Here is a 26,082-nt window from a genome sequence, read left to right on the forward strand (position 1 = left end):
TTGTTTTTTTCCTTGAGATTTGCCATCATGAATTTAAGCTTTCATTTTCTGCTATGTAAACCAAAAATTCTGTTTGCATTATTCTTATTTCTTTCTTGAATAATATGGCAACATCTTCCTGGGGTTTGATGCTTTCTTGAAAATCCTTTGCCTTATTGGACACTGATTAGTTTTCCTGTCTTGCAGTATTTATTTTGAGATTTGTCAACTTATTTGTCCATGAAGCCACATTCCCTTTTGTTGTTACCTTCCCTATTGGTTTATCTGCTTGTGCTCAAGATTTTTAAATAAGTCTTCTTCCTGAGATCTCTGGTAATTTCAACCTTTTTTCCCTCATTTTGTGACTCCCTTCCTTTAGATGATGGCTCCCCCACACTGGGGAATTCACCTTTCACCATCCCCAGTCTCTATCATTTCAGGCTGCCTCTTTCAAGACGACACCTCCAGCCTAGGGTTGGTAACCTATCCCAGTTCTCTCTGTTCCTCAGTTTTGTGAATGGCAGCACTCTGGGCAACTGGCTTTTAAGTTGCTGCCCCTGCTAGGGCAAGCTTCTGCTTCCTGTATAACCACCTGCTCTTCACAGGACTGCAGTAGAACACACTAGGCACTTTATTGACCTACTAACTGAGGAAGAGTGGTGCAAGTATATTCAGGTAAAAGGAAAGTGCCCCTGATTAGACTCAACCACAGGAACAGGGGAAAAGGCATGGGTGAGATCAAGAAATCCATGCCAAAGTCAGAAAATATGATAGATGTCAGCAAAAGAACTTTATTCAGTTCCCTATAATCTAAGTCACCAGGTACCCTTTGCCTTCTTCACTGGCCACAGAGGATTATAAGGAGTGCCTGTACGACAAAGTACTCCAGGTTCCCTTATCAATAGGGAGGTAATATCTTTCACGCCCCATCCCCAAGACAAGTTTTATTTAAGTGTTAACCACCTGGGATGATTTGGGCAATACTAAGGCCCTGACTAACTTGGCCCTGACCATGAAAAGTGGCACAAGGGGCAGCTAGGTGGCGCAGTGGATAGAGCACTGGCCCTGGAGTCAGGAGGACCTGAGTTCAAATCCGGCCTCAGACACTTAACACTTACTAGCTGTGTGACCCTGGGCAAGTCACTTAACCCCAATTGCCTCACTAAAAACCAAAAAACAAAACCCAAACCAAACAAAAACAAAAACAAAAAAAAGAAAAATGGCACAGATATTTCTATTAAGTGCCTATATAAGGATTGACTCCCAAGAACTCAGACTACCTATGCCCACAACACACATACCACCCCACCCCATTAGCCACAACAACTAGAATTTAAACAGGGTGTCTTTCAACACCTCTACCTGAGGTCTGCTTCCCTCGGTGCTCTTTGCCCTCAAGTCTCTAAAGAAAATGGGGATCCATCCAACTTTTGTGGCAGCTGGGTGGCACAGTGGATAGAGCACTGGCCCTGGAGTCAGGAGTACCTGAGTTCAAATCGGCCTCAGGACACTTGACACTACTAGATGTAGTGACCCTGGCAAGTCACTTAACCTTCATTGCCCCCACAAAAAAAAAAAAAGAAAAAAACAAGGAAAGAAAAAAAAATGGGGCTCTGCTATGTGGGACACAGGAGTGGGATTTCTCTTTGATATGCCACTATCTTTCAGCTGGTCATCTAACAGTGTCCCAAATTATTCGGTGTGTCTCCTTTCCTTAAGACACAGTGGGGGGCAGCTAGGTGGCGCAGTGGATAAAGCACTGGCCCTGGATTCAGGAGTACCTGAGTTCAAATCTGGCCTCAGACACTTGACACTTACTAGCTGTGTGACCCTGGGCAAGTCACTTTACCCCCATTGCCCCCACCAAAAACCAAAACAAACAAACAAAAGACACAGTGACTAAGGCATTTAGCTTGCAGCTTCCATGTGGCTGTCTAGTTAGAAGAGCCTGAAAATCTGGAAACTTGGCCTTTGCCCTTAATGCTTTTCACATTGACTGGCACATAGTAGGCACTTAACAAATGTTTATTGACTGACTGATTGACTTAGAAGAACTCATTCCAACCATCCTTCAGATCTGGATAAAAAGTCTTGGGCAACTCCAAACAACCAGGTAGGGTGGGGGCTTTCTGGGATGTCTGAAATTTTGACAGGGCCCTTACTACCCTGGAGGCCATGTATCCTGATACAATTTTTTTTTTTTTTTTGCAGGCAATGGGGGTTAAGTGACTTGCCCAGGGTCACACAGCTAGTAAGTGTCAAGTGTCTGAGGCCAGATTTGAACTCAGGTACTCCTGAATCAGGGCTGGTGCTTTAACCCACTGTACCATCTAGCTGCCCCTATCCTGATACAATGTTTTTTTTTTGTTGTTTTTTTTTAGTGAGGCAATTGAGGTTAAGTGACTTGCCCAGGGTCACACAGCTAGTAAGTGTTAAGTGTCTGAGGCCAGATTTGAACTCAGGTCCTCCTGACTCCAGGGCCGGTGCTTATCCACTGCGCCATCTAGCTGCCCCCTGATACAATTTTACTAACTCTTCTGCAGGCTGAACACTAACCATCTTCTTGTCCACTCCATGTTTCAAAAGCCATATCCAAAGCTCCTTATGAGAAATTGTATCAGCCTCTACTAATCCCGCACAGCAGCAAGCGCTTTGCCTCCTCCCATTATCTCCAGAGTGCATATCTATAGGAACTGCTCTATTTGTCCAGACAACTACTGGGGCTGCCTCTATCACCTTCTCAAACTTCACCGACCGATGTCCCCAGGCAGGTATGGTCACCTGATGGGGAAGGTCCATCGGCAAAAGTAGAATCTAATTGCATCTGAGGATGCCACTCATAGGCATTTAAGAAGTAATAGCTTCTTAAATATTTAGCCCCTTCATTGTTGCCCCCTACCAAGTAACCAGCCAAAGAGGGAACTTCTCTTTATGAGCCAAGTATTCAGAATTGCCAACTTCAGCCAATTAAAAAGGGATGAAGGGTAATCCTCATGTAGGGGGGCTGTAGCTGGCTCAGCTGACTTTTTAGGAGGAAATCTTGGGTAAACTCTCCAAATCTATGAAACCATGCAGTGGACAAAAACTCCTGAGTTGAAATAATTTAGATCAGTGGTGTCAAACACGTGGCCTGTGGGACATAGGTCGACCACAATCAACCAGTAGACACCACTATGTGATAGTCAGGGCACTGTGCTAAACGCTAGAGATACAAAAAGAGACAAAGCGTCCCCCCTCCCCCCGACAAGAGCTTAAAATACTCCAAAGTGTGGCCTAAACCAGATTGAGATGTAATTGGAAAGGTTAAGGAAAATAAAATAAAATACAATAAAGCATACATAATATCTCATTTTAAAAAACTGTTAACATGGCCTGCAAGGATCTTTATGTATGGATTAGCCATCTCCATTTTTATTTGTTTGAAAACAGTCCATTAGACTATAATTTCATTTCCCACGATTCTCATGATTCACTAGCCTACTATGAATTCTGATCTATTTTCTCCTGCTCTTGCCCAATTCCTTGATGGTGAAAGCCTGTTCATCCTCTGACTCCACTATGGAAAAAGTCATTCCTCAGCTAGGAAAGAATAAGCCTAAGGCTCTCTTACCATCAGATTTCATTTTCAACGATCACCATCACTCTCCCTCCAATTCTCTGCTCTTATTAATCCTAATCTTAGTAGGGTTCAATCATTCTACAAAATCTCCAGGTTGAATGTTATATTCCTTATCTACACCCTCAAGCCCAATAGCAATGCCCTTTTTGCCGGTGCTATTACTAACTCTATAAGGTGCCCCTTTGCCTTTAAGGCACGGATTTTAAAGATCAAAAGCTACTTTACCTCTACCTTCAGTGGTCTAATATTCAAGGGACAATTTACTTTATTTTTCTTCAGCTGGAGATCCAGATTTTTTCTAAAGCCACAAAGAAGAGCAAAGGAATACTTGATTTTTGATTCCTTCTAACTCTGGTTTTAAACTCCTTAAACATCTAAAGACCCAACTTCATATCATCAGTTTTCTCAGTAAATGAGAGCCAAGGTCTTCAGCAGAGAGAGCAGAAAAGGCAAGATTGTGAGCCTGAAGAAAGAGGTCTGGAATAACTTCTGTGGGGAGAGAGAAAGGGAATCAATTAGGTCTGCCTTGCTGGAGTGAGGGACCCAGTGAAACCAGACAATATCCATTTAGACAGGACCCAGTCAACATAGTTCTCTGACTTCCTCCAGCTTGCTTTAGCCACATGTGAGTTCAATCAATCAACAAGCATTGATGCAGCAGTTATTATATGCTGGGCACTCTACAAAATAATGGAGATACAAGGAAAGGCAAAACCATAGTTCCCATAGTGCTTTAGGTTTGCAAAGGGTTTTACAGCTAGTATCTTGTTTGATCCTCACCATATCCCTGTTTTATAGATGAAGAAAGCGAAGGCAGTCAGATGTTTAAGTGACTTGCCCAAGGTCTCACGGCTAAGTGTTTGAGATAGCCCTTGAACTCAGGTCTTCCTAACTTGAGGTCCAAAGTTCTATTCACTTTACCACATCAGAGAAATCTGAAACGACTTAAATGAACCTAATGCAGAGTGAAGTGAGAATTACCACAGAGAGCAACATATACTATGATTACAACACTGTAAAAACAACACGCTATGAATTACTTGGGCTACAATGAAATGAACAACTACAATTTCCAGAGATGGATGACAAATAATACAGAGGGTGAGGGTCTCAGAGATGCACAGCCAGGCATATCCTTTCTAAGGGTCAGTGGGGTGGGAGGGCGGGTGGGGGGGTGGTTATCTCTTCTGGTAGAATTGTATTAATTTCCCATCTTTTCAATTTATGAACTTCGGAAAAACCTTACTTTTCTCCATTATAGACAACGGAAGTCAAGGCAAAAAAATGCCCTTGTATGTTAAAAAAATAATTTTAGAAAGCATCCTATTCATTTATCCTCTCTTGATTTCCTCACTGCCCTTTTCCCTTTCTCATCATTCTTATTTCTTTTACTTTCATTGAGTCATGTGCTCTAATAAATTGAGATACTTTAGGTTCATGGAACTGGGGAAAAAAAAGGTTTTTTAAGGGTGGGTTTTTCACTTTCTTTTTTTAAGGGGAGAGAAGAAGAATTATGCAAAGTAATAATGATACTAAAGTGTCAATGAATAATTAAAAAAAAAAAGAAACAGGGGGCAGCAGCTAGGTGGTACAGTGGATAGAGCACCGGTCCAGGAGTCAGGAGGATCTGAGTTCAAATCTGGCCTCAAGACACTTGACACTAGCTCTGTGACCCTGGGCAAGTCACTTAGCCCCAATTGCCTCAATGAATGAATGAACAAATGAATAAATAGATAGATAAATGAATAAATAAATATATAAATAAATAAACAGAAGAAAGGGCAGAAGGGAAGAGACAAGAAGAGGCAATGTTGGAACTACCTTATGAAACTTGACTGATTTCCCCCCAAAAGCTATGGAATGAGAAAACAAAACTGCATATAACACAAGGTGAATGTCATATTTACTTTTTTGTTTTTCTTTGCATATTAAAGATTTCTTTACATATTCAAACCAAAACCCTGTCCCTGACCTCAAGAGGCTTACATTCTACTAGAGGAGACAAGATTCATACTTATCCTTTGTTTGGAGGTGGAGGGTGGAGAAAGGTCTCCTGCAGAAGGAGAAATCTGAGCAAAGCCTTGAAGGAAGCTAAGAGATGTAGGTGAGCAGAGGAAAGCACTCCAGGAATTGGGGGGGGGGGTGTGGAGTGGGTGGGCCGGGGGTGTCAGCCAGTCCAAAGCACAATTCATCTAAAGCTTAATCAATAATAGCATTTCAAATCAATAACATTAGTTTATGTTTACATAATCCTCTGTGCTTAACAAAGCACTTTTCTCACAACACACCTGTGTGGTAGAATATAACTGTTCCCTTTTTTAAAATGAGGAAAGTGAGGCAAAGAAATAAAAATAATGCAACAGAGACCCATCTGATTAATAGATTCTGAAACAGAAAGGTAATAATTCGCTAAATTTTACACAATCTTGACATACTATAAAAGGAGAGAAAGAGAAGAAGGAAAAAAAGCAGGGAGAAAAAGGAAAAACTGCTTCCTTGGTTCAGTGGAATAACTACTCACAAATATAATATACCCAATGATAATGATAAAAAGATCTACTATTTACCAGCAGAAAAAAATTTATCCACTGGCATTTCTTATCATTAGTTAATATTTTACATACCTCGTTCTCTGGGATTGTCCATGGCTTGCAGAGGTTTCATCTACCCCTTGCAGTCCACTACTGGGGTCAAATGCTTTTGAAGCTTCACTCCTCTTCACTAATGTATGAACAAAAGTAATAGTTATAGAAGTGATTGAAAACATAAAGATAACTCTGTTTCACAGGAAGGATTTCAAAAGCAAAATATTTTAATGGATTCAGATTTATACAAAGCTTTTATATCATTAAATGAAAATAACCATGGTAGTTCTTTTTTTTTGGGGGGGGGGGTGAGGCAATTGGGGTTAAGTGACTTGCCCAGGGTCACACAGCTACTAAGTGTTAGGTGTCTGAAGCCGGATTTGAACTCAGGTCCTCCTGAATCCAGGGCCGGTGCTCTATCCACTGCGCCACCTATTTGTCCCAACTATGTAGTTCTTTAAGGAAACATGGTACTAGGGTCTTGGAAAAATGTTAAATATGGAAGCTTCACAGGAATTTTTAAAAATTCTTCTATTTCCTCCAGTACCACAGCATCATTCTAGAGCTGACTGGAAGGCAGCCCAGATGCCAAGTAGTTCAACTCATTCATTTTGCAGAGAGGAAACTTGAGGCCCATGGAGGTCTAGCCCAACATCAAGTAGTCAGTGAGCATCGCAGGCAGGAATGGAGCTCAGCTTTTGTGGCCTCCAGAGCCAGTGACCTTCCCACTGTACCATTCTGTATCACAATGTTTGTCTTAAATCCCATTCCTGTTTTTGACCAATAGCTTTTCGTTTGCCTTTTTTTTTTTGGGGGGGGGGGGGTGAGGCAAATGTGGTGACGTGACTTGCCCAGGATCACACAGCTAGTAAGTGTTAAGTGTCTGAGGCCGGATTTGAACTCAGGTCCTCCTGACTCCAGGGCCGGTGCTCTATCCACTGCGCCACCTAGCTGCCCCTGACCAATAGCTTTTCAATCTAATGCATTATGTGTGTTTATGGTGTGCACATGTGCTAATGGCGGAGTGGACGTGAACTCAACAGAGATCTAGGTTCTAATCCAAATTCAAACATTTAATCACTGTGTGACATTGATAAGTCACTTAACTCATCAGAACCCCAGTTTTCCCATCTGTAAAATGGCAATTAAAATAATATTTACACTATCTTGCAGGGTTGTTAGAAAGAAAGTTCTTTGTAAGCCTTTAATGTGCAACATAAAATGAGTTATTAGTCATCAGATCTTTAGAATATGTGAGAATATTATATTTAAAGTTTCTTACCTTGTCGAAAATCTGGCTCAGAAGAAATAATAGATGGACTTTCACTGGCAGTACTGTAGATATCATTGTGATATGGTTTGTATCTTCGAACTGGTTCTAAAAAGATACAAAATACGGCATTATAGCTTTGGAGTTCGTTAACTGATTTGAAAAAAAAATTGATTCTAGCCATGACATAAAAATAATTTAAGCAATCTTTAAAATTTACAGACTCCATCATTACAACAGTCAATTTTAAAATTGTTACAAAAAAGGAGGGAATATTCAGGATTCATTGAAAAAAGATTATGGTTTCAGTAAAAGAAAAATTTGAAAATAAAGTAAAAAACATTTTTTAAAAATGTTTCAAATCCCACCAAGGAAACAAAAGCATCCATTGTCTCCCAGGAAAACGACACTCTTACCTAAAATATTGAAGTGAATATTTTCCCTTCCATTGGCTCAAATTAGTATTTTTTGGACTGAGTTTATCAGAACGATTGAAAAAAAATTTCAAAAGTTAATTTCCAATGGATAAAGCACCGGCCCTGGATTCAGGAGGACCTGAGTTCAAATCCAGCCTCAGACATTTGACACTTACTAGCTGTGTGACCCTGGGCAAGTCACTTAACCCCTATTGTCCTGCAAAAAAACCCCCAAAAAACAAATAAACAAAAACCCACTGTGGTGTCAAATGAATGGGTCATATTAAATGGCCTCTAAGGTGATTTCCAGTTCTAAATCTAAGATTCTATGTCCTTAAGGTTTCCATCACCACATTAACCCAAAGTCTTCTCTTATAAAGATTCTGCCAGGGTCTCCCAACACCCCGAGAAGCAAAACCTCATTTCCTCTGTCATCATCAGGAGGTGGTGAGAATTTATTCTTTGGTGCTAGGCTTCTCTGTCAAAATTGGCTCTTTGGGAGTATAGATCTAAACTTTTCTTACAATCATATATTTTACATAATTTATTTTCCCTGCAGAATTTATAAATTGGGCCTGTTTCTCTTGGAATAGTGATAGCATCCCATGAAGATATTGGAGATCCCTAGTGTCACCTGAGCACAAATCACTGCTGAGGAAGAATCCACACCTACAACTCTACTCCTGATTTCATAGGGAAACTTTGAAAAAGTGTGGAAACAACCCAAATCCACAAATCTCAGTTTTAACTTAGACACTGCTGTTTAAATGTTTCAAAATGCTTAGAGGACAATTCTCTATCAATCCCTAGAGCCATAGCACTTTTTTTTTTTTTAAGTGAGGCAATTGGGGTTAAGTGACTTGCCCAGGGTCACACAGCTAGTAAGTGTTAAGTGTCTGAAGTAGGATTTGAACTCAGGTACTCCTGACTCCAGGGCCGGTGCTCTATCCACTGTGCCACCTAGCTGCCCCAAGCCATAGCACTTTTCCACTAACATATAACAAGTCTCAAATGAACATTTAAGAGGAGCATTCTTTCGTTTTTGTTGGGAATCTGTGAAAAGAGACTAGATCAATCCCAACAGTGACATGACCTCTCTACTCAAAGCATTAGCAAACAAAACACTGCAAATTATTATCAGGGATGAACATTACCATTCTAAGGTCCAGTAGAAGATTAGTAATCTAAAACTACAGAACTCAGGATTATGAACGCTTAAGGATCATGGCAATAATAACAGATCACAAATCTCAAGTTGGAACGGAATTAATTCAGAGGCAACAAAGTCCAATTCCTTCATTTCACAGATGCAGGAACTAAAGTGACCTGTTCAAGGGTCACACAGGGGGAGAGCGTCCGAGGTGGGATCTGCACCCAGGTCCTTTGTTCTCTTCCTAAGCTAACATTTATACATATATGTATATGGAAATGTATCAATATGCCTATATATAGACACATCTTTTTTGACAATAAACATTTTTATTTAAAGTTTTGAGTTCCAAATTCTATCTTTCCTCCCTTATATATCATTTTAAGGTTTACAAATCACTTTAGATATATTATTCCACTTGATCCTCAAGACAGTTTTGTGAGGTAGGTGTTATTATTGCCATTTTACAAAAGAGGAAACTGAGGCGAAGGACTGTTAAGTCACCATTAGTTTTTATCTGAGACAGAATTTAAACTTGTTCTACCCACTGGGCAACCTAACCTGAAGAGGTCATTGTGCCCTTAACCTAACTTGGATAAACGTTTCGAATAAACACCATTTTAATTAAGTATATATAAACAGAGACTATAACACACCTATATACACTGTCAGATTTGGCAGAAATGTTGGCTAGATTTGAGGAACTGGTATTTTCTTTCTTTATTTTTTTCCTTGCGGGGCAATGAGGGTTAAATGACTTGCCCAGGGTCACACAGCTAGTAAGTGTCAAGTGTCTGAGGTCAGATTGAACTCAGGTCCTTCTGAATCCAGGGCTGGTTGGGGATGGAGGAGTAATATGTACAGATAAGAAAATGATTTGAAAACAAAAGATAGCCATATAATTTTGAAAATTATTTATAATATAACTGCACTTAACACATTTCCTAATAACTTAAAAATCAGAATGATAATAAGGAATCTCAAAAACAAAATGTCTGAGGATTTCTATTTAGCCCCAGAATCTTTTAAGCACTGAAACACATGCCCTTATTTTGCTATATTTTTTTTTCTTAAAAAGAAGACTGCTTGGGGGCAGCTAGGTGGCACAGTGGATAAAGCACTGGCCTTGGATTCAGGAGTACCTGAGTTCAAATCCAGCCTCAGACACTTGACAGTTACTAGCTGTGTGACCCTGGGCAAGTCACTTAACCCTCAATGCCCCTCCAAAAAAACCTAAACAAACAAAAAGGAGACTGCTGTCTCAAAAGCCCTGTCAGGTACAAAGAAACAGTGGGGTTATCCATTTATTTTTGTTTTTTCTAATTAAAGTAACCACACTAGAGTGGTACTGCGATATGTAGGTAAATAGAAAACATTGTTATAATGATAATCACTTCACACTTCTATGAAGTTTAATAGTTTATTCGACACTTAAACATTATCTCATTTGAGCCTAACCACCACCTTTGTAAGTCACAAGGAGCAAACAGTAACATGCCCATTTTAAACTATAGAAAACTGCCACAGGAGAGGTTAATTTACCCAATATCACCAGGACTCATAAATGAATGAGCAGTCAGCATGCTCAGAAGACCTGAGTTCAACTCAGATCATCTGTCTCTTCATCTCCTAATAGATAGAGACCTTCCTATCACTCCTTCCCAGTAGAATACAATCTGTTAAGCACAGGAAATGTTTATATTTTTGTGTTCTCTTTGCTTAACACAAAGCCTTGAATTTGAACATAACAAGTGCTCGTAAGTACTTGAATAAATGAATATTATATATAATACGTATGTGTGTATATACAAATATACATACAAGTGTTCACACATATGTGGAGGGGGAGAGACAGACAGACAGACAGACAGACAGACAGACAGACAGACAGACAGACAGGAGACCAAAGCATACACATTTCCTATTTATAATTCACAATGTTGCTTGGAGAACCTCTTCCATATAACACCTGATATCAAGATAAGCCCTTTAAAAGCTTGTCCAAATCAAGATTGTTTATCAACGAGGTTAACACGCCATAAACAAATCCAACCACAAAAATAAAAAAATCTTGCTGTGATTATTATGCTGGCTGACCTCTGTAAGCTTTCTGTAATATTGTTCCTGTGGAACTAACAGAACTGTCTCTCAGAACCATCGAGGTCAGCTAGCACTTTGCTTTAGGGAACTAATTTATGTATTAAGTGGAATATGCCTGTAGAGCCATTCAGGCACTGAAAAAAATGCTTCTTGACTGATGGATTGCTAGTGTGTCACTGTGAGGAGGAGGATGCTGTACTGGCATCACAAGAACATAAATTAAGTAGAAGCGATTCTCATTCTATAATTTATTTTTGGATGTTTTGACCAAGACGGATATATGAATACCCTTCTGATTGAGCTGTGAATTGATTCAACCATCCTCGAAAGCAATATGGAATTATGAAAGGTCCCTAAATTGCCCACAGCCTATGACCCAGAGATTCCAAATACTAGACACATTCCCAAGAAGATTAATGAAAAAAGAAAGGCTCCTTATACTGTATACCAAATATTCATAACAGTCCTTTTGCATAGTAGAAAAGTATTAAAAACAAAGTAGATGCCCAATCACTGGTGAACCACTAAATAAACTGTAGTATATTAATGTAATGGAAATATCACTGTACTATAAGAAACAATGGGGGCAGCTAGATGGCGCAGTGGATAGAGCACCGGCCCTGGAATCAGGAGGACCTGAGTTCAAATCTGGCCTCAGACACTTAACACTTACTACCTGTGTGACCCTGGGCAAGTCACTTAACCCCAATTGCCTCACTTAAAAAAAAAAAAAGAAACAATGAAGAGGAAGAACATGGAAAGCATGGGAAATACTTATGAGCTGTTAGAAAGAGAAAAATAACATATATAATGACTATAACTACACAAATGGAAAGAACAATAATAAAATAAAAATAATAAAAACTGAATGCTAAGAAATTATAATGAACAAGCTGTGCCTCAAAGAAGAGATATTAAAAATCACCTCTGCCGACCCATCTTTAAAAGATGGGTGTAGTCGCAGCTAGCTAGTACAATGGATAAAACACCCGCCTTGGATTCAGGAGGACCTGAGTTCAAATCAGGCCTCAAACACTTGACACTAGCTCTGTGACCCTAGGCAAATCACTTAATCCTCATTGCCCCAAGCAAAAAAAAAAAAAAAAAATGATGGGTGTATGTGGCGAACCCAGAGGGCTCTCTGTCACCCCTCTGATTGAGTTCCCCCTCCCCAGGCTTGGGCCATGATCACTGAGGCAGCAAGTCTCCTAGGAAACTTTGTGGTCAAGGCCTGAGTTCCTGAGACAATGCTTGGCTGGCCTCCCAGGGGTCCCAAGACTCAGCTGTACAAGCCTTGCTCTGCCTAAGCCTGGAACAAGTTCTGCTGGGTCAAGGCTGAAAGGTTGAAAAATGATTCCTATTCTCTTAGAATTATTCTAGCAGAGACTCGATTTGATTTCTTTATGGCTTTCTGCTATAAATACTGAGCTATCCTGGATAATAAAGAGCACATAGTTTATCACACATAACATGGTGCTGATGTGTCAATGATTAATCGTCTCTGATCCTCATCTTCCGTCAAGGGAATTAAGCCTGCGACCCCTGACAGGTGTAGAACATTGTATGTAGATATTGTCAAACTTTTTGATGTATTGCTTAGTTTGGATAAATAAAATATTAGGTGATGGGAAAAGCAAAGATATTAATAAAAATTTTTTTTTAATTTTTTTCACCAAGCTAGGCCATAATAATAGACAGTTGGTGCAGCTGTGAATTGGTCCAATTCTTCTGGAATACAATTTGGAGTTACGTGAGAAAAGTCTACTACTAACACACGAATTCACAGATATGAAAGAATATTTCAGAGTAGCCTTTTTGTGGTAGCACAGGCTAGAGTTGAGAACTTACTAACACACTGTGGTAATGTAATGACTGCAGTGGGAAACAAAACATCAGAAATTTAATTTTTAAGCATGATTTTGTTCTCTTTAAATAAAATTCTAAATCATAGTAAAAACATTCTACAACAAATATGATACTGTCTTGAAGTTTATTGTCTCAAATTTCAAGTTAAAAAAATACTCTGCCAGGAGCAGCTAGGTGGCGCAATGGCTAAAGCACCAGGCCTGGATTCAGGAGGACCTGAGTTCAAATCCAGCCTCAGACACTTAACACTTACTAGCTGTGTGACCCTGGCAAGTCACTTACCCAATTGCCTCACCCAAAAAAAAAAAAGAAAAGAAAAGAAAAAAAAGAAAAAAAAATACTATGCCAGAAATTTCAGGAACAAAAATAAAAAATTACGTAAAGGAAACATAGAAAACTCTGTATAACTGAACGCAGAGGGGAAAAGGCGGAGGCAGAAAAATAATAAACTCCATATATAACAATGTATATAAAATGATCCTGAAAAGGAAGATGAACGCTAACACATGAAATTGCAATGATGGTCCCGGGGGAGGAGGAGGTGATGAAGCACACCATCCCATGGGGAGCATGGAAGTGGAGTGCTATTAACCAGATCACCACGCACCTTCTCAATCAAGGTTGTCACTGTAGTAGCTATTTTTTTGCTTTTTCTTTATGATGGTGAATTCAATTCAGTTCCAGAGGTGGGTATTTTTTAAAATTGAAGGCATCAATGAAACTTGTCTCTTCCCTCCAGCATCTTATAATTAGCCAAATTCCCTTCCTGTAGTGGCATAACGACTATAATCGGAATACAGCTCTCAAAAAGAGTTAAAGAGTTGTATAACCTCCAAGTTCTCCATGATTTCTTTATTGTCAATGCTTGCTGGGAAATCCTATTCTACCTGTCTCCACTTTGATCTTCCCTAGTATTTTGTGAGATTTAAAATTGGATATTAGATCATAAATCTCCCCTACTTAACCTTTCCGTTAATTTGTCTCCAGACTAGTAAATGGAAGAAGCTTTTTGGTTTTCTAGATAGACCTATTTATTGTTATGGTAGTCACAAGGTGATGTTGATTAGAAGGATAGGAAAGTAGAAAGACAATACAAATCGTCTTAAGTCTAAGCTTAGTCTATATCCTTATAAAAACTCACCAAACCGAAGGCCACCTTTGGAGAGAAAGAGACTGTCTGTGCAGCGCAGTCAGGAGACCAGCAGAGCAGGGAAAAAAGCCCCACTTCCGTTCTCTCCACCCCGGAAGTCGAGTGCGCCGCAGGCAGTCTGACCTGTGCAGCAGGCGGACTGTTGGTCTCTCCCCAAAAGGGTGTGGTCCTTCACAAACTGGAGTCTTTCAGTTATCCTAACGACTGTTAAAAAACTTTCATATTTTTTTTACCACAATTTGAAAATGCTTTTTTGTTGTTGTTAAAGCCTGGACATGCCATAAATTGATCAAAGTGAATTTATGTTTCTAGCTAGAGAAGCAAATGGAATACCTGGGAAACACTGCTGAAAACACAAAACGTAAATGAGAGCAACGTGCTTGTAAAAACTATTAGAGGAGAACAAATAACAGGAACAGTCTCCCTCTTGTGTTCTTGTCCCTCTTTTTTTCTTATATCTTCCTATCATTTCTCCTACTTTCTCCCACCATGAAAATGGACTCTCTGTTTCTCCACATTCCTCCCTCATGCCCCAATTCTATCTACCTGTAAAAAGATGTTTTACCAGGGGCAGCTAGGTGGCGCAGTGGATAGAGCACCAGCCCTGGATTCAGAAAGACCTGAGTTCAAATCCGGCCTCAGACACTTGACACTTACTAGCTGTGTGACCCTGGGCAAGTCACTTAACCCCCATTGCCCTGCCAAAAACAAACAAAGATCTAGAAAAGGAGTCAATGTCTACAGAATCAGCATGGTTTCAAGAACAATAGGCCGTGACACATTAAGATTATTAATTTTTTTGATAAGACTGTTGAATTTGCAGAGGAGCAGAATTCCATAGATAGAGTTGATCTAGCAAAACCTTTGATAAAATGTCTAATGCTACTCTTATGGAGAAGATGAAGAAATGTTGTACAAATTATGGTGATTTAGAAAAAGGGTAAAATGGCAATAATCAAAGGGAAGCAATTATGATTCAATGCCAACTATGCAGAATGTATCTAGTGGATTACTCCAGGTATCTGTGCTTATTAACAATTTTTTAATGATTTCAAAAATGTAATAGATTTCATGGCTACTAAAATTTGCAAATGACACAAAGCCTGAGAAAGGTACGAACATACTGGATGACAGGATCCAAAAAATCTTGCATTACTACATCGCTGGTTGAATAGAAAGATGACGTTCAGTAGAGATTAGTGTGAATTTCTGTAATTTGGTTTCAAAAAATCTACTGCAAAAGTATAGGATGAAAGAAGCCAAGGTTAGAAAGAATTTTGTCTGGGCATTGAAGGTAACTGCAAGCTCAATGAGCCAGCAATATGATATGGTAGCCAAAGAGGTTAAGGCCTTCTTGGGTTGCATTAGGAGAGACTTAATTTCCAGGAACAGGGAAGTGATTGTCATTTTGGACTCTGCCCTTCTTGGACCTTGGCTGGAGCATTGTGTTTGGGTTTGAGGCTACACAGTTTAAAAATAATCTGAAAGTTACAAAGAGACAAGTTTTGGCTTCAAGAAGGAAAGACAATCTAACAATGAGAGCTATCCAAAAGTGCAATGGGCTGCCTCTCTTTGGAAGTTTTCAAACAAGAGACTGTTGAGTATGTCATAGTATAGGTGCCTTTTTGGATATGGATTGGACTAGATAGTCACTCAAATCCTGTTTGTACCATTTTTCTCTAATAAATCAATTAATAAAATATGTAGAGGCAGTCTGACATAATGGTTAGACTCCCGGACTTAGAGATTGGAAAACCTACTTTCAAATCCCACTTTTTTTTTTTTGGTGGGGCAATGGGGGTTAAGTGACTTGCCCAGGGTCACACAGCTAGTAAGTGTTAAGTGTCTGAGGCCAGATTTGAACTTAGGTACTCCTGAATCCAGGGCCGGTGCTTTATCCACTGTGCCACCTAGCTGCCCCCTCAAATCCCACTTTTGACACTCACTGTTTTACCTTAGGTAAATCCATTAATCTCTATGCTCTTCTAAGAATCTTTTAAAACTTATCTACTAACTCAGATAGATATGAATTTAAATTCAAGTCATAGGAGGGAGTGTCTATACTGGTAGTTTCCCCAAGCTGGTGAAATAATTGACCCTCTCCATATTCATATTAACCATAAACAATCTGAATTTTATCACAGTATATAGTAGACAAATGATAAATATGTCTCAAAGGGGCAGCTCGGTGGCACAGTGGATAGAGCACCGGCCCTGGATTCAGGAGTACCTGAGTTCAAATCTGGCCTCAGACACTTGACACTTACTTACTAGCTGTGTGGCCCTGGGGCAAGTCACTTAACCCCCATTGCCCCCCCCCCCAAATATAGATAAATATGTCTCAAATTATTGGCTAGGATCTTAACAACACTTGTAGCAATGTCATTCAAAACTACCATGAATAAAGTAAAGGTGCATCTTACTTAATGTACTTAATGTGCATACAACATTTAACCTCATTCACATAACTCAAATCCTTGCTAATGAGTTGTTGTTTTTAAAAATTCCCATGAAAGAAAGAAACATGGATTGAGGTTAAAATCAATCTTTAATAAAAAAATAATGAAAATAAGACATAAAAGTCTACTTCATCCATAGGATTTCCCTTTCAGATACTGCACATGATAATTTTTACTCTTTATTCATATAGTCTGGCACTTTCCTAGTGAAACTATAAAAACATGTAACTTTCAAGATGAATGTTCCAAAGAGAATGAAATGGAAAGGAGTGTGTATGAGTGGCTGATTATATAATGCAGTTGCATAATACAGATTTTAAAGTTTTCATAGGAAAGATGAAACTGAAGCAATGAGAGGGGTTCATAACATCAGGCAGAAGAAAGTGGTAGTCTAATTTTTCTATAAAATAGACTGCCTAGCAGTCCTTTTTCTCAGCATATACATCTTGAACTCTCTCTTAGAGCTTAGTTTTATTAGGTCTTTGTCCTCTTTCCTCTTGATATTGGATAACCGTCTTTGAAAGTCTGAGACAACAAGGATTCCCAGAGTCGGTACTCTAAGTCACTCCCTATCATCAGACTATAGTCTTGGATTCTCAACCATATAACGAGCAATGGATAGGGAGGTATATTGTAATTACATCACAAGAAATGGAGAAGGAAGAATGTTAAAGAAAGTCACACTCTGAAAACAGGCAATTTCCCAATCACTGAAGTAGGAGTGGAGAGAAAAGACATTCTCTATCCTTTCTCAAGAAGTTTACTACCTCCTCATTTAGAAAGGGTGATACCATAAGCAAATTAGCGGAGCATGGATTAGTTTACCTGTCATATATATGGATAAGGGAAGAATGTATGACCAAATAAGACAAAGAGAGCATTATGGGATATAAAATAGATAATTCTGATTACGTTAAAATTTAAAAGTTTTGCACAAACAAAATCAATGCAGCCAAGATTAGAAGGAAAACAGCTGGGAAAATATTTTTATAGCAATAAAGGCCTACTTTCTCAATTATATAGAGAACTATTACTAGCTGTGTGACCCTGGGCAAGTCACTTAACCCCAATTGCCTCACTAAAAAAAATAAAAAATAAATTAAAATTAAAATTAAAAAAAAAAGAAAAAGAAAACAAAATATATAGAGAACTGAGGCAAATTTACAAGAATACAAGTCATTCTGCAATTGATAAATGGCCAAAGGATATGAATAGGCAGTTTTCAAGAGAAATCAAAGCTATCTGTCATCATTAAAAAAAATGCTTTGGGCAGCTAGGTAGCGCAGTGGATAAAGCACCGGCATGGAATCAGGAGGACTTGAGTTCAAATCTGGTCTCAGACACTTGACACTTATTAGCTGTATGACCCTTGGCAAGTCACTTAACCCTCATTGCCCTGCCCCCCCCCCCCAATTCTATGCTATTTTCAAACCTCATTCTTCTTGATCTCTCTGGGAAAAAAACCAACAACAAACAAACAGATATTGACAACATTTTTGTTCTGTAAACTTCCCATTCAGAGGGTTTTCATGACACTACCCTTCCTTGGTCCTCCTCTTACTTGTCTGAATGCTGCTTTTCAGTCTCCTTTGCTAAATCATGCCAACTGTTCCCCCTACCTGGGCCTTCTCTTTGCTTTCCATGCTTTCTCTTGGCAACATAAACAGCTCTCAAGGGCTCAATTATCCAGCTTTAGATCCACACTGCTAACTACCTACGGGACACTTCTAACTACATATCACCATGACACCTCGAACTTAACATGTGTGAAACAGAACTCACTCACCACCTCCTCCCTCCGCAAAGCCACCCAGTTTCCTACCTTCCATTTTTCTATCGAGGGCAACTCCACATTTCCCCTCACCCAAGCATATATTCTCAATTGTCTTCCTCTCCTCATTCAACACCATTTATAAAGTAATTACTACGTGCCAGGCATGTGCTGGGAAACCAAAATTTAAAAAATCTAAGTATTCTTTCCCTTAAGGAATAATCCTACCAGAGAAAACGACATTGGTGTACAAACATACACACACACATACACACACACAATGTAATTCTATGGGAGAAACACTAGCAGCTGGGAGGATCAGGAAAGGCTTTGCAAAACTGGTGTTTGAGATGCGTTTGAAGAAACTAGGGTTTCTAGGAGATGAAGGCACGAGCGGCAATCAGTGAAAAGATGTGAAGGCAAGATGGGGGCAGAGAGGTGGTGCAGTGGATAAAGCACCAGTCCTGGATTCAGGAGGACCTGAGTTCAAATTCAGCCTCAGACACTTTACATTTACTAGCTGTGTGATCCTGAGCAAGTTATTTAACCCCCATTGCCCTCAAAAGAAAAAGAAAAAAAAAAAGATATGGCAGCAAGAGATGAAGCATTGGGTGAGAGGAACACTAGGAAGGCCAGTTTGCCTGCACTATCAAGTGTATTAAAGGGAATAATAGGTAGTAATACTGGTAAGTTGATTATGTGAAGGTTGTGATGGACTTTAAATGCCTAAAGAGTTCAAATTTGACAAGACAGAAGAAATAGTAAGAAGTCATCTATTTTCTATTGGTGAATCCAAGTCACCTGGCCCAGAAGAACTACATCTTTGGGTATCAAAAGAAATGGCAGATATGATTGCTGAGCCAATGCCAACAATATCTGAAAGATCATGGAAAATAGGAAATATGCCCCAAGACTGGAAAAAAAGGTAAAGATTGTCCTAATTTTCAAATAATGTAAGAAAACAAATCCTGCAAACTATAGGCCAGTGAGGTTGACTCCAATTCTGGAGATAATTCTGGAATACATTTTAATTTTATTGATTAGTTGAGATTAGGTCTCCTTATCTCTCTTAGACTGGAAGTGCATGGGGTCATTCATGGGCCAGATTCCATTCCTGAATCAGGGGCTGATTCACTTCTCCTTAGGCAACCTCCAAAGGGGTCACCATATTGACATCCAGCTTTATAAAAATGTCCTTTATACCTAATGCAACTGAGAACCTCCAAACTCATGCAATCCACCAGCCTCAGCTTCCCCAAGTAGCAATCATTTCATTAGTGAGCTACCAAATCAACTGTCTGGAACAGATTTTTAAAGAATTATTCACAATTAAATAACCTCATTTCCCTTTAGGACAGGGTAGATGAAGGGGATTTTGTATTTTTTATCCTAGATTTTAGCAAGACTTTCATAACACAAACACATTACATTATTATGATGGAGAAGACTGAGAGATTTGAACTAGACTATGATTCAGAACTGATTTGGAGAGCCAAACTAGAAAACAGCTGTTAGTAATTCAATGTTGAAGGCAGCTGGGTGGTGCAGTGGATAAAGCACTTGCCCTGGATTCAGGAGGACCTGAGTTCAAATCCGACCTCAGACCCTTGACACTTACTAGCTATGTGACCCTGGGCAAGTTACTTAACCCCCATTGCCCCACCTAAAAAAGAATAATTCAATGTCATTAACACAGGAAATCTCTAATGGAAAGGTATGATTAGAGAGACATTTTCCTGAAAATGTTATGAAAGCCAAAAAAGTTATTGTAATTTTGGTTTTCATTGGAGAGATATTTCTAGGAATAAGGAAATGAGTGTCTCTCTGTCAGACCTCAACTGGAGTATAGTTTAAGAAATCGACTGATAAGCCAGACAGTATTTAGAAAAAGTCAATCAGGACTGAGTTCATGTCATCTTGGGAATGGTTCAAGAAAGTAATGGCGTTTATTTAGCCTGGAGAAGAGAGACTCAGAGGGAGTATCTTAGCTGTCTACAAGAATTCAAAGAGCTGGCATCTGGCAAGGATTTGTCTCATTCTGTTTGGTCCCAGAGGGCTGAATGAGTGGAATTTGTTAAAAATGAAGAATTGGGTTTGATCTCAGTAAAAAACAAAACAAAAACAAAAACAAAAACCCCAAACCTTCCAAACACTGAGAGTTCTCAAGAAAGGCTTCCTGGATAGGCAAATGGGTTCACCTAAGGCTTTGAGCAGTACTGAGGTGTTATGGGGCCAGGAAAGTTGCTTTCCAGTATGATACATTCTAATCCATGAGTTCTGTGATCTCCAACCTATCAGAGCCACTGAAAGCTACTGAGTAAGTGATAACTGCACTTTAGGAAAATCCCTTTGGCAGCTGTGTGAAGGATTGGCTGGCAAACAGGAGAGCTGTGAGGCAGGGAGACCAATCAAGAGGCTTTTGCAATAATCTCTGGGAGAAGTGATGTAGCCCTGGACTCAAGAGCTAGCTTTGTGAGTAGGAGAGAATAGGAGAGATGTTGTGGAGATAGAAATGACAAGAATTAGCAATATGATATGTGGGGTAAGGGAGAATGAAGGGGAAAAGAGAATAAATATTAGTAAACTAACATTAGAAAAAGCATACACTATGATGAGGGTAGATTTATACCCGGAAGGCATTCAACATAAGGAAGACTAATTATAATGACATTAATGATATAAACAGTAAAAACTATGTGATTATACTAACAGATGCAAAAAAGCCTTCTTATAAAACCCAACACACTTTTCTATTCCCCCCCCCCCAGAATAAATGACTTTTCCCTATTTGGGTATGGTAGACCACACCTGTAATCCCTGCTTCTGGGGAGGCTGAGGCTGTGGAATGGATTGAGCTTGGGAGTTCTGAGATGCTTTTGGGCTAATGCATTTGAGATTTCTGCTCTAAGTTGGCAGGAAAGGAAGTGGCCCAGGCTGCCTAAGAAAGGGCAAACTGGCTTGGGTCAAGATTCAAACAGCATGTTCATATTGGTCAGCAATAGGATCAGGTCTGCAAATGGCCCCTAGATTCCTGGTCTGAGATAGGGATGCTCAATCTCAAAACAAACTAATGAACATGAACAAAAATAAAGAAACAAATAGAACAGCAAACATAGGTAATGGAGGGGCAGCTAGGTGGCACAGTGGATAAAGCACTGGTCCTGGATACAGGAGGACATGAGGTCAAATCCAGCGTCAGAAACTTAACACTTATTAGCTGTGTGACCCTGGGCAAGTCACTTAACCCCAACTGCCCCCCCCCCGCAAAAAAAAAAAAAACACAAAAAACAAACAAACAAAAAATAGATAATGGAGAAAAGTTAGAGGCCTTTCTCATAAGATGGGATGGAACCATGGATGCCCATTGTCTCCAATATTATTTAACACAGTGCTAGAATTGCTAGCTATAGCAATAAGACAAAGGGAGATTGAGGGAATACACATATCCAAAGAAGAAAAAAAAATATTACTTTTTGAACATCACATGATGGTATACTTGAAGAACTCTAGAGAATAAACTAAAAATCAAATCAAATCATTACTAACATCAGCAAAGTTGCAAGATAGAAGATAAATCCACATAAATCATCAGCATTCTTATCCATAGCCAACAAAATTCCATTCAAAATACAAAACACTTGAGAGTGTATCTTCCAAGATTCACTCAGGGATTGAATGTAATAATAAAAAAAAATTTAACAGAAATAAAGATGGGTCTTAATAACTGGAGAAACAATAGCTGATGAGTATGTTGAACCAATGTAATAAACATGATAATACTACCTCAATTATTTTAATTATTAAGTGCCATAGCAATCAAATTCCTCATTCCTCTCAATTTTATAAATTCAAATGTAGGAATATATGATCAAGTATTTCTGGGAAATAATGAAAAAAGTGAGAAGGAAGGGTACTAGAAGGGTACTATCAAGTAACATCTCCAAACAGTTATCATTAAAGTGATTTTGGCACTGGTTAAAAAAAATAGAAATGCTGTTCTTCAATGGAATATACAAGGTGGGAGAGGCATCATTAGATGTCTGTGAAGAGAATCTTGTAGTCTTAATGGATTACATAAGTCAAAGGTATAAAGTGGCAATCAAAAAATCTAATGTGATCTTGGGTGGCATTAATATACAGATTGAGGGGGGATTATACGTTCACTGCATTCTGCCCTAATATGATCACATATGTCATGTCCAGTTCTAGATGACATCTTAGACATGATACTGACAAACCGGAACACATCCAGAGGGGAGTCACCAGAATGGTGAGAAGTCTACAGAAATCTACATAGACAGAACTAGGTCAATTAAGTTGCAGAAGAGAAAACTTAAGAAGGATATCATATCTGTCTTCAAATATTTGAAGGTTTGTCACAAAGAAAATTTGTTATCCTCAGCCCAAAAAAACAGAATTAGGAAAGGGCAGGGGGAGGGAAGGAGGAACTACAGAAAAGAAAATTTTGCCACAATATAAGGAAAAAACTCTCTAACAATTAGAGCTATGAAATTTCTTTTTTTAAAAGCATAATGGACTGGCAGAGGGGTAAGAACCATGAATTCCCTATCAATAGAGTTCTTTTGTCTGAAATGTTATACTGTTCATGAGATTCATGCTCAGGGCTTAAAAAATCTTTAAGAAAGGGGCGACTAGGTGGCGCAGTGGATAAAGCACCGGCCCTGGAGTCAGGAGGACCTGAGTTCAAATCTGGCCTCAGACACTTGACACTTACTAGCTGTGTGACCCTGGGCAAGTCACTTAACCCCCACTGCCCCACACAAACCAAAAAAAAAACCAACAAAAAAAATCTTTAAGATGCCTTTCAACTCTGAGATTTAGTGTGATGTTAGAATCATGCTCACTTCTTAAACTTGATGTTCGTCGAGCTCTGTCTAAGTGATGAAAAGCTTAAAGAGTACAATATGAGACAGAATCACAACTGACACATTAAGCCCTGGACAAGCCAGAGGTGACTGGACAGGAAACCATACAGAAGTTTTGAGCCCATCCCTCCACTGAATGCCAAAGATTCAGGTCCACATGACTGAGAAACTGGTCTTTCAGAGGACTAATCCTTGAAAAGATCACATGCATTACTTGAAGTAAATACTTTACATGTCCTGACACATCACTGTAGATTTATTTTTAAAATTTAGAGGCAGATAGAAGTATGGGAATGAGCACTGGTTGGGAAATGAGTCTTAAGCCAAGTCAGTTTCTCTTGCTTGCCTTTACTTTCATTGTAAGTAAAATAAGGTTGGAACAAATGATTTCTAGAGTTGTTTTTTGGCTTGAAAGTCCCATAACACTTCACAGCTGCTGGTAAGAACCAAGGATGCCGATTGTGGAAATTGTCTAGAACATATTTTATTAATTTATGGTGCTTTAACACAGTAGTATTTAAAATGTAAACAAAGAAATATGTACAATGTAAATTCATCTTCTTGATTTTAACATACATAAAAAGCATCTATGAAAATTTCTTTTGATGAGAAACAAGTGAAATAATTTTATGTAATCTTCCCCTATTTCGCTGTTCTTTGAACCCTAGCTAAAATGTTTACTTTAGTGATCCAAGCCTTTATTTACACAAAGATAAAGTACATAAATTAACACAACTTACTATGGAAAAGAGCAAGATAGAACAAATCCAACATAACACTCAACTGTGTACCTAAAATGTATGATTCATATCAAATCCCAAATTCAAACACATTAGAAAGTGTACGTGACTTGAGTAAAGGTAAAGATGCCCATATAACAGTGGCAGTATAATTAATGTGGTGGGCTTTCCATTACAAAGCCAAATTTTCAAAAGATATTTAATTTGGACATAAAAATCAATTCTAGGAAGGTAGATCTGATTTTGTTTATAGAAGTAGTTTTGTGAAAATTATTTTCTAGGACCATAAGCCTGTCAGTTAAAACATCAAAAAAAAAAAAATCATTAAAGGAGGTGGTTTTTTTTTTTGTAAAATACAAAGAGAAGGAAGGCAGAAAGAAATCAACCTGGCAAGCAGGGTAGCTTTTAAGTTACACGTTGGAGTTATTAAATGTTTCTAAATAAAGAAAAGCTATACATAACGGAGGTTCATGGTTTCATGTACAAACCTTTCTGTTCTACTCTGCATATGGAAATGCTCATTTATATTGTGTTTATTAAGTTTAGAATTTAAAAGAAATTAATTTTGAACTTCTAAGTATGATGGTTTTTACTTAGCATACCAAAATTTATAAATTAAAAAAATGTCTTCTCCCCCCACCCACCCCCTTTTTTTTGGCATGGAGACATGGGGAGTTTTTGAACATCATCATGTGGGGAACTCCCTTATGTGGGAACTCCCTTTATAGTGCAGGTTGTCAACTTGCTCTATAACATAATCTTTTTTTCCCCCCCTATAACTTAATCTTAAGAACAGTCTGGAACATTGAGAGGATTGGTCAGAAGCAGGACTTAAGTCTAGGTTTTTATGATTCCAGGAGCAATCTTCTGTCAACTATGCCATGCTATGCTACTTCTATTACAGAAGGCTGCCTTGTTTTCCCTTATGTCCCTTGTAATATTAAACATACGTGCCTCAAATCTCCAAGTTATGCCATTTGGAATGGATAAAACTCATCAAAGATGATGACAGATTACTTCGCTTTTGTGATCTATGGCAGTGAGCCACTTCCAGTCCCTATTAGGATGGTGACTTCTTTTTTTTTTTTTTTAGTGAGGCAATTGGGGTTAAGTGACTTGCCCAGGGTCACACAGCTAGTAAGTGTTAAGTGTCTGAGGCTGGATTTGAACTCAGGTACTCCTGAATCCAGGGCCAGTGCTCTATCCACTGGGCCACCTAGCTGCCCCAGGATGGTGACTTCTAAAGAAGTGTATAAGGCAAAAAGGATTGGAAAGGAGGACAAGAATTGAATAAAAGGAAAAACAAAAGCAGGAAAAGGTTTTAGAAGACAGAGTAAAGAATAATATTGAATGTAGACAGGAGAAATGTGGGAAAACTTGAGAAAAAGTTGGAGAATATTCAAACAGAAGGAGGACAGAGGCTCAATGTGAAGGAGGAAAAGACTGAGAAGAGCATGAGGAGGAGGAAGTCTGAAGGAGGAAAAGGAATTTGGAAGGGCAAGGCCAGTAAGAAAAGTGAAGAAATCAAAATTGGCAAGACAAGTTCCTTACTTGTACATGTCCATCAAGCTCTAGCAGGTAACAAAAGGGTGGAAAAGAATAAGGAGGTGATCTCACACCTATCAGTGTGGCACATATAACAAAAAAAGAAAATATTGGATGTTAGAGGGGATGTGGGAAAGCTGGGATGTTAATCCACTGTTGGCGGAGTTGTGAAAAGATCCAACCATTCTGGAGAGCAATTCAGATCTACGCCCAAAGGGCTATAGAACTGTGTATACCTTTGGATCCAGCAATACCACTGCTAGGTTTATACCCCAAAGACATCCCTGTGGGGCAGCTAGGTGGCTCAGTGGATAAAGCACCGGCCTTGGATTCAGGAGGACCCGAGTTCAAATCTGACCTCAGACACTTGACACTTACCAGCTGTGCGACCCTGGGCAAGTCACTTAACCCTCATTGCCCCGCCTCCCCCAAATGTTTAAAACAAAGACATCCCCCAAAAGAGAAAAAGACCTATTTGTACAAAAATATTTATAGCAGCTCCTTTTGTGGTGGCTTAGAATTTGAAATCAAAGGAATGCCCATCAA

At 39.0% G+C, this 26,082-nt stretch overlaps 1 protein-coding gene across 5 annotated transcripts in view; it reads right to left on the bottom strand.

The window, feature by feature from the left end:
* PTPN13 (protein tyrosine phosphatase non-receptor type 13) overlaps nt 1-26,082 on the bottom strand; it is a 235,606-nt gene that overhangs the window by 118,793 nt on the left and 90,731 nt on the right. For all 5 annotated transcript variants that reach the window (XM_043971895.1, XM_043971899.1, XM_043971897.1 and 2 more), the window contains 2 exons: nt 7,466-7,561; nt 6,223-6,319 (listed from right to left, as the gene is read on the bottom strand). In XM_043971895.1, coding sequence (XP_043827830.1) covers nt 6,223-6,319; nt 7,466-7,561 — 193 coding nt within the window. The remainder of the gene's footprint in view (nt 1-6,222; nt 6,320-7,465; nt 7,562-26,082) is intronic.

Source organism: Dromiciops gliroides, chromosome 6 (genome assembly GCF_019393635.1).
Source record: "Dromiciops gliroides isolate mDroGli1 chromosome 6, mDroGli1.pri, whole genome shotgun sequence".
In the NCBI taxonomy this organism is placed as follows: Eukaryota; Metazoa; Chordata; class Mammalia; order Microbiotheria; family Microbiotheriidae; genus Dromiciops; species Dromiciops gliroides.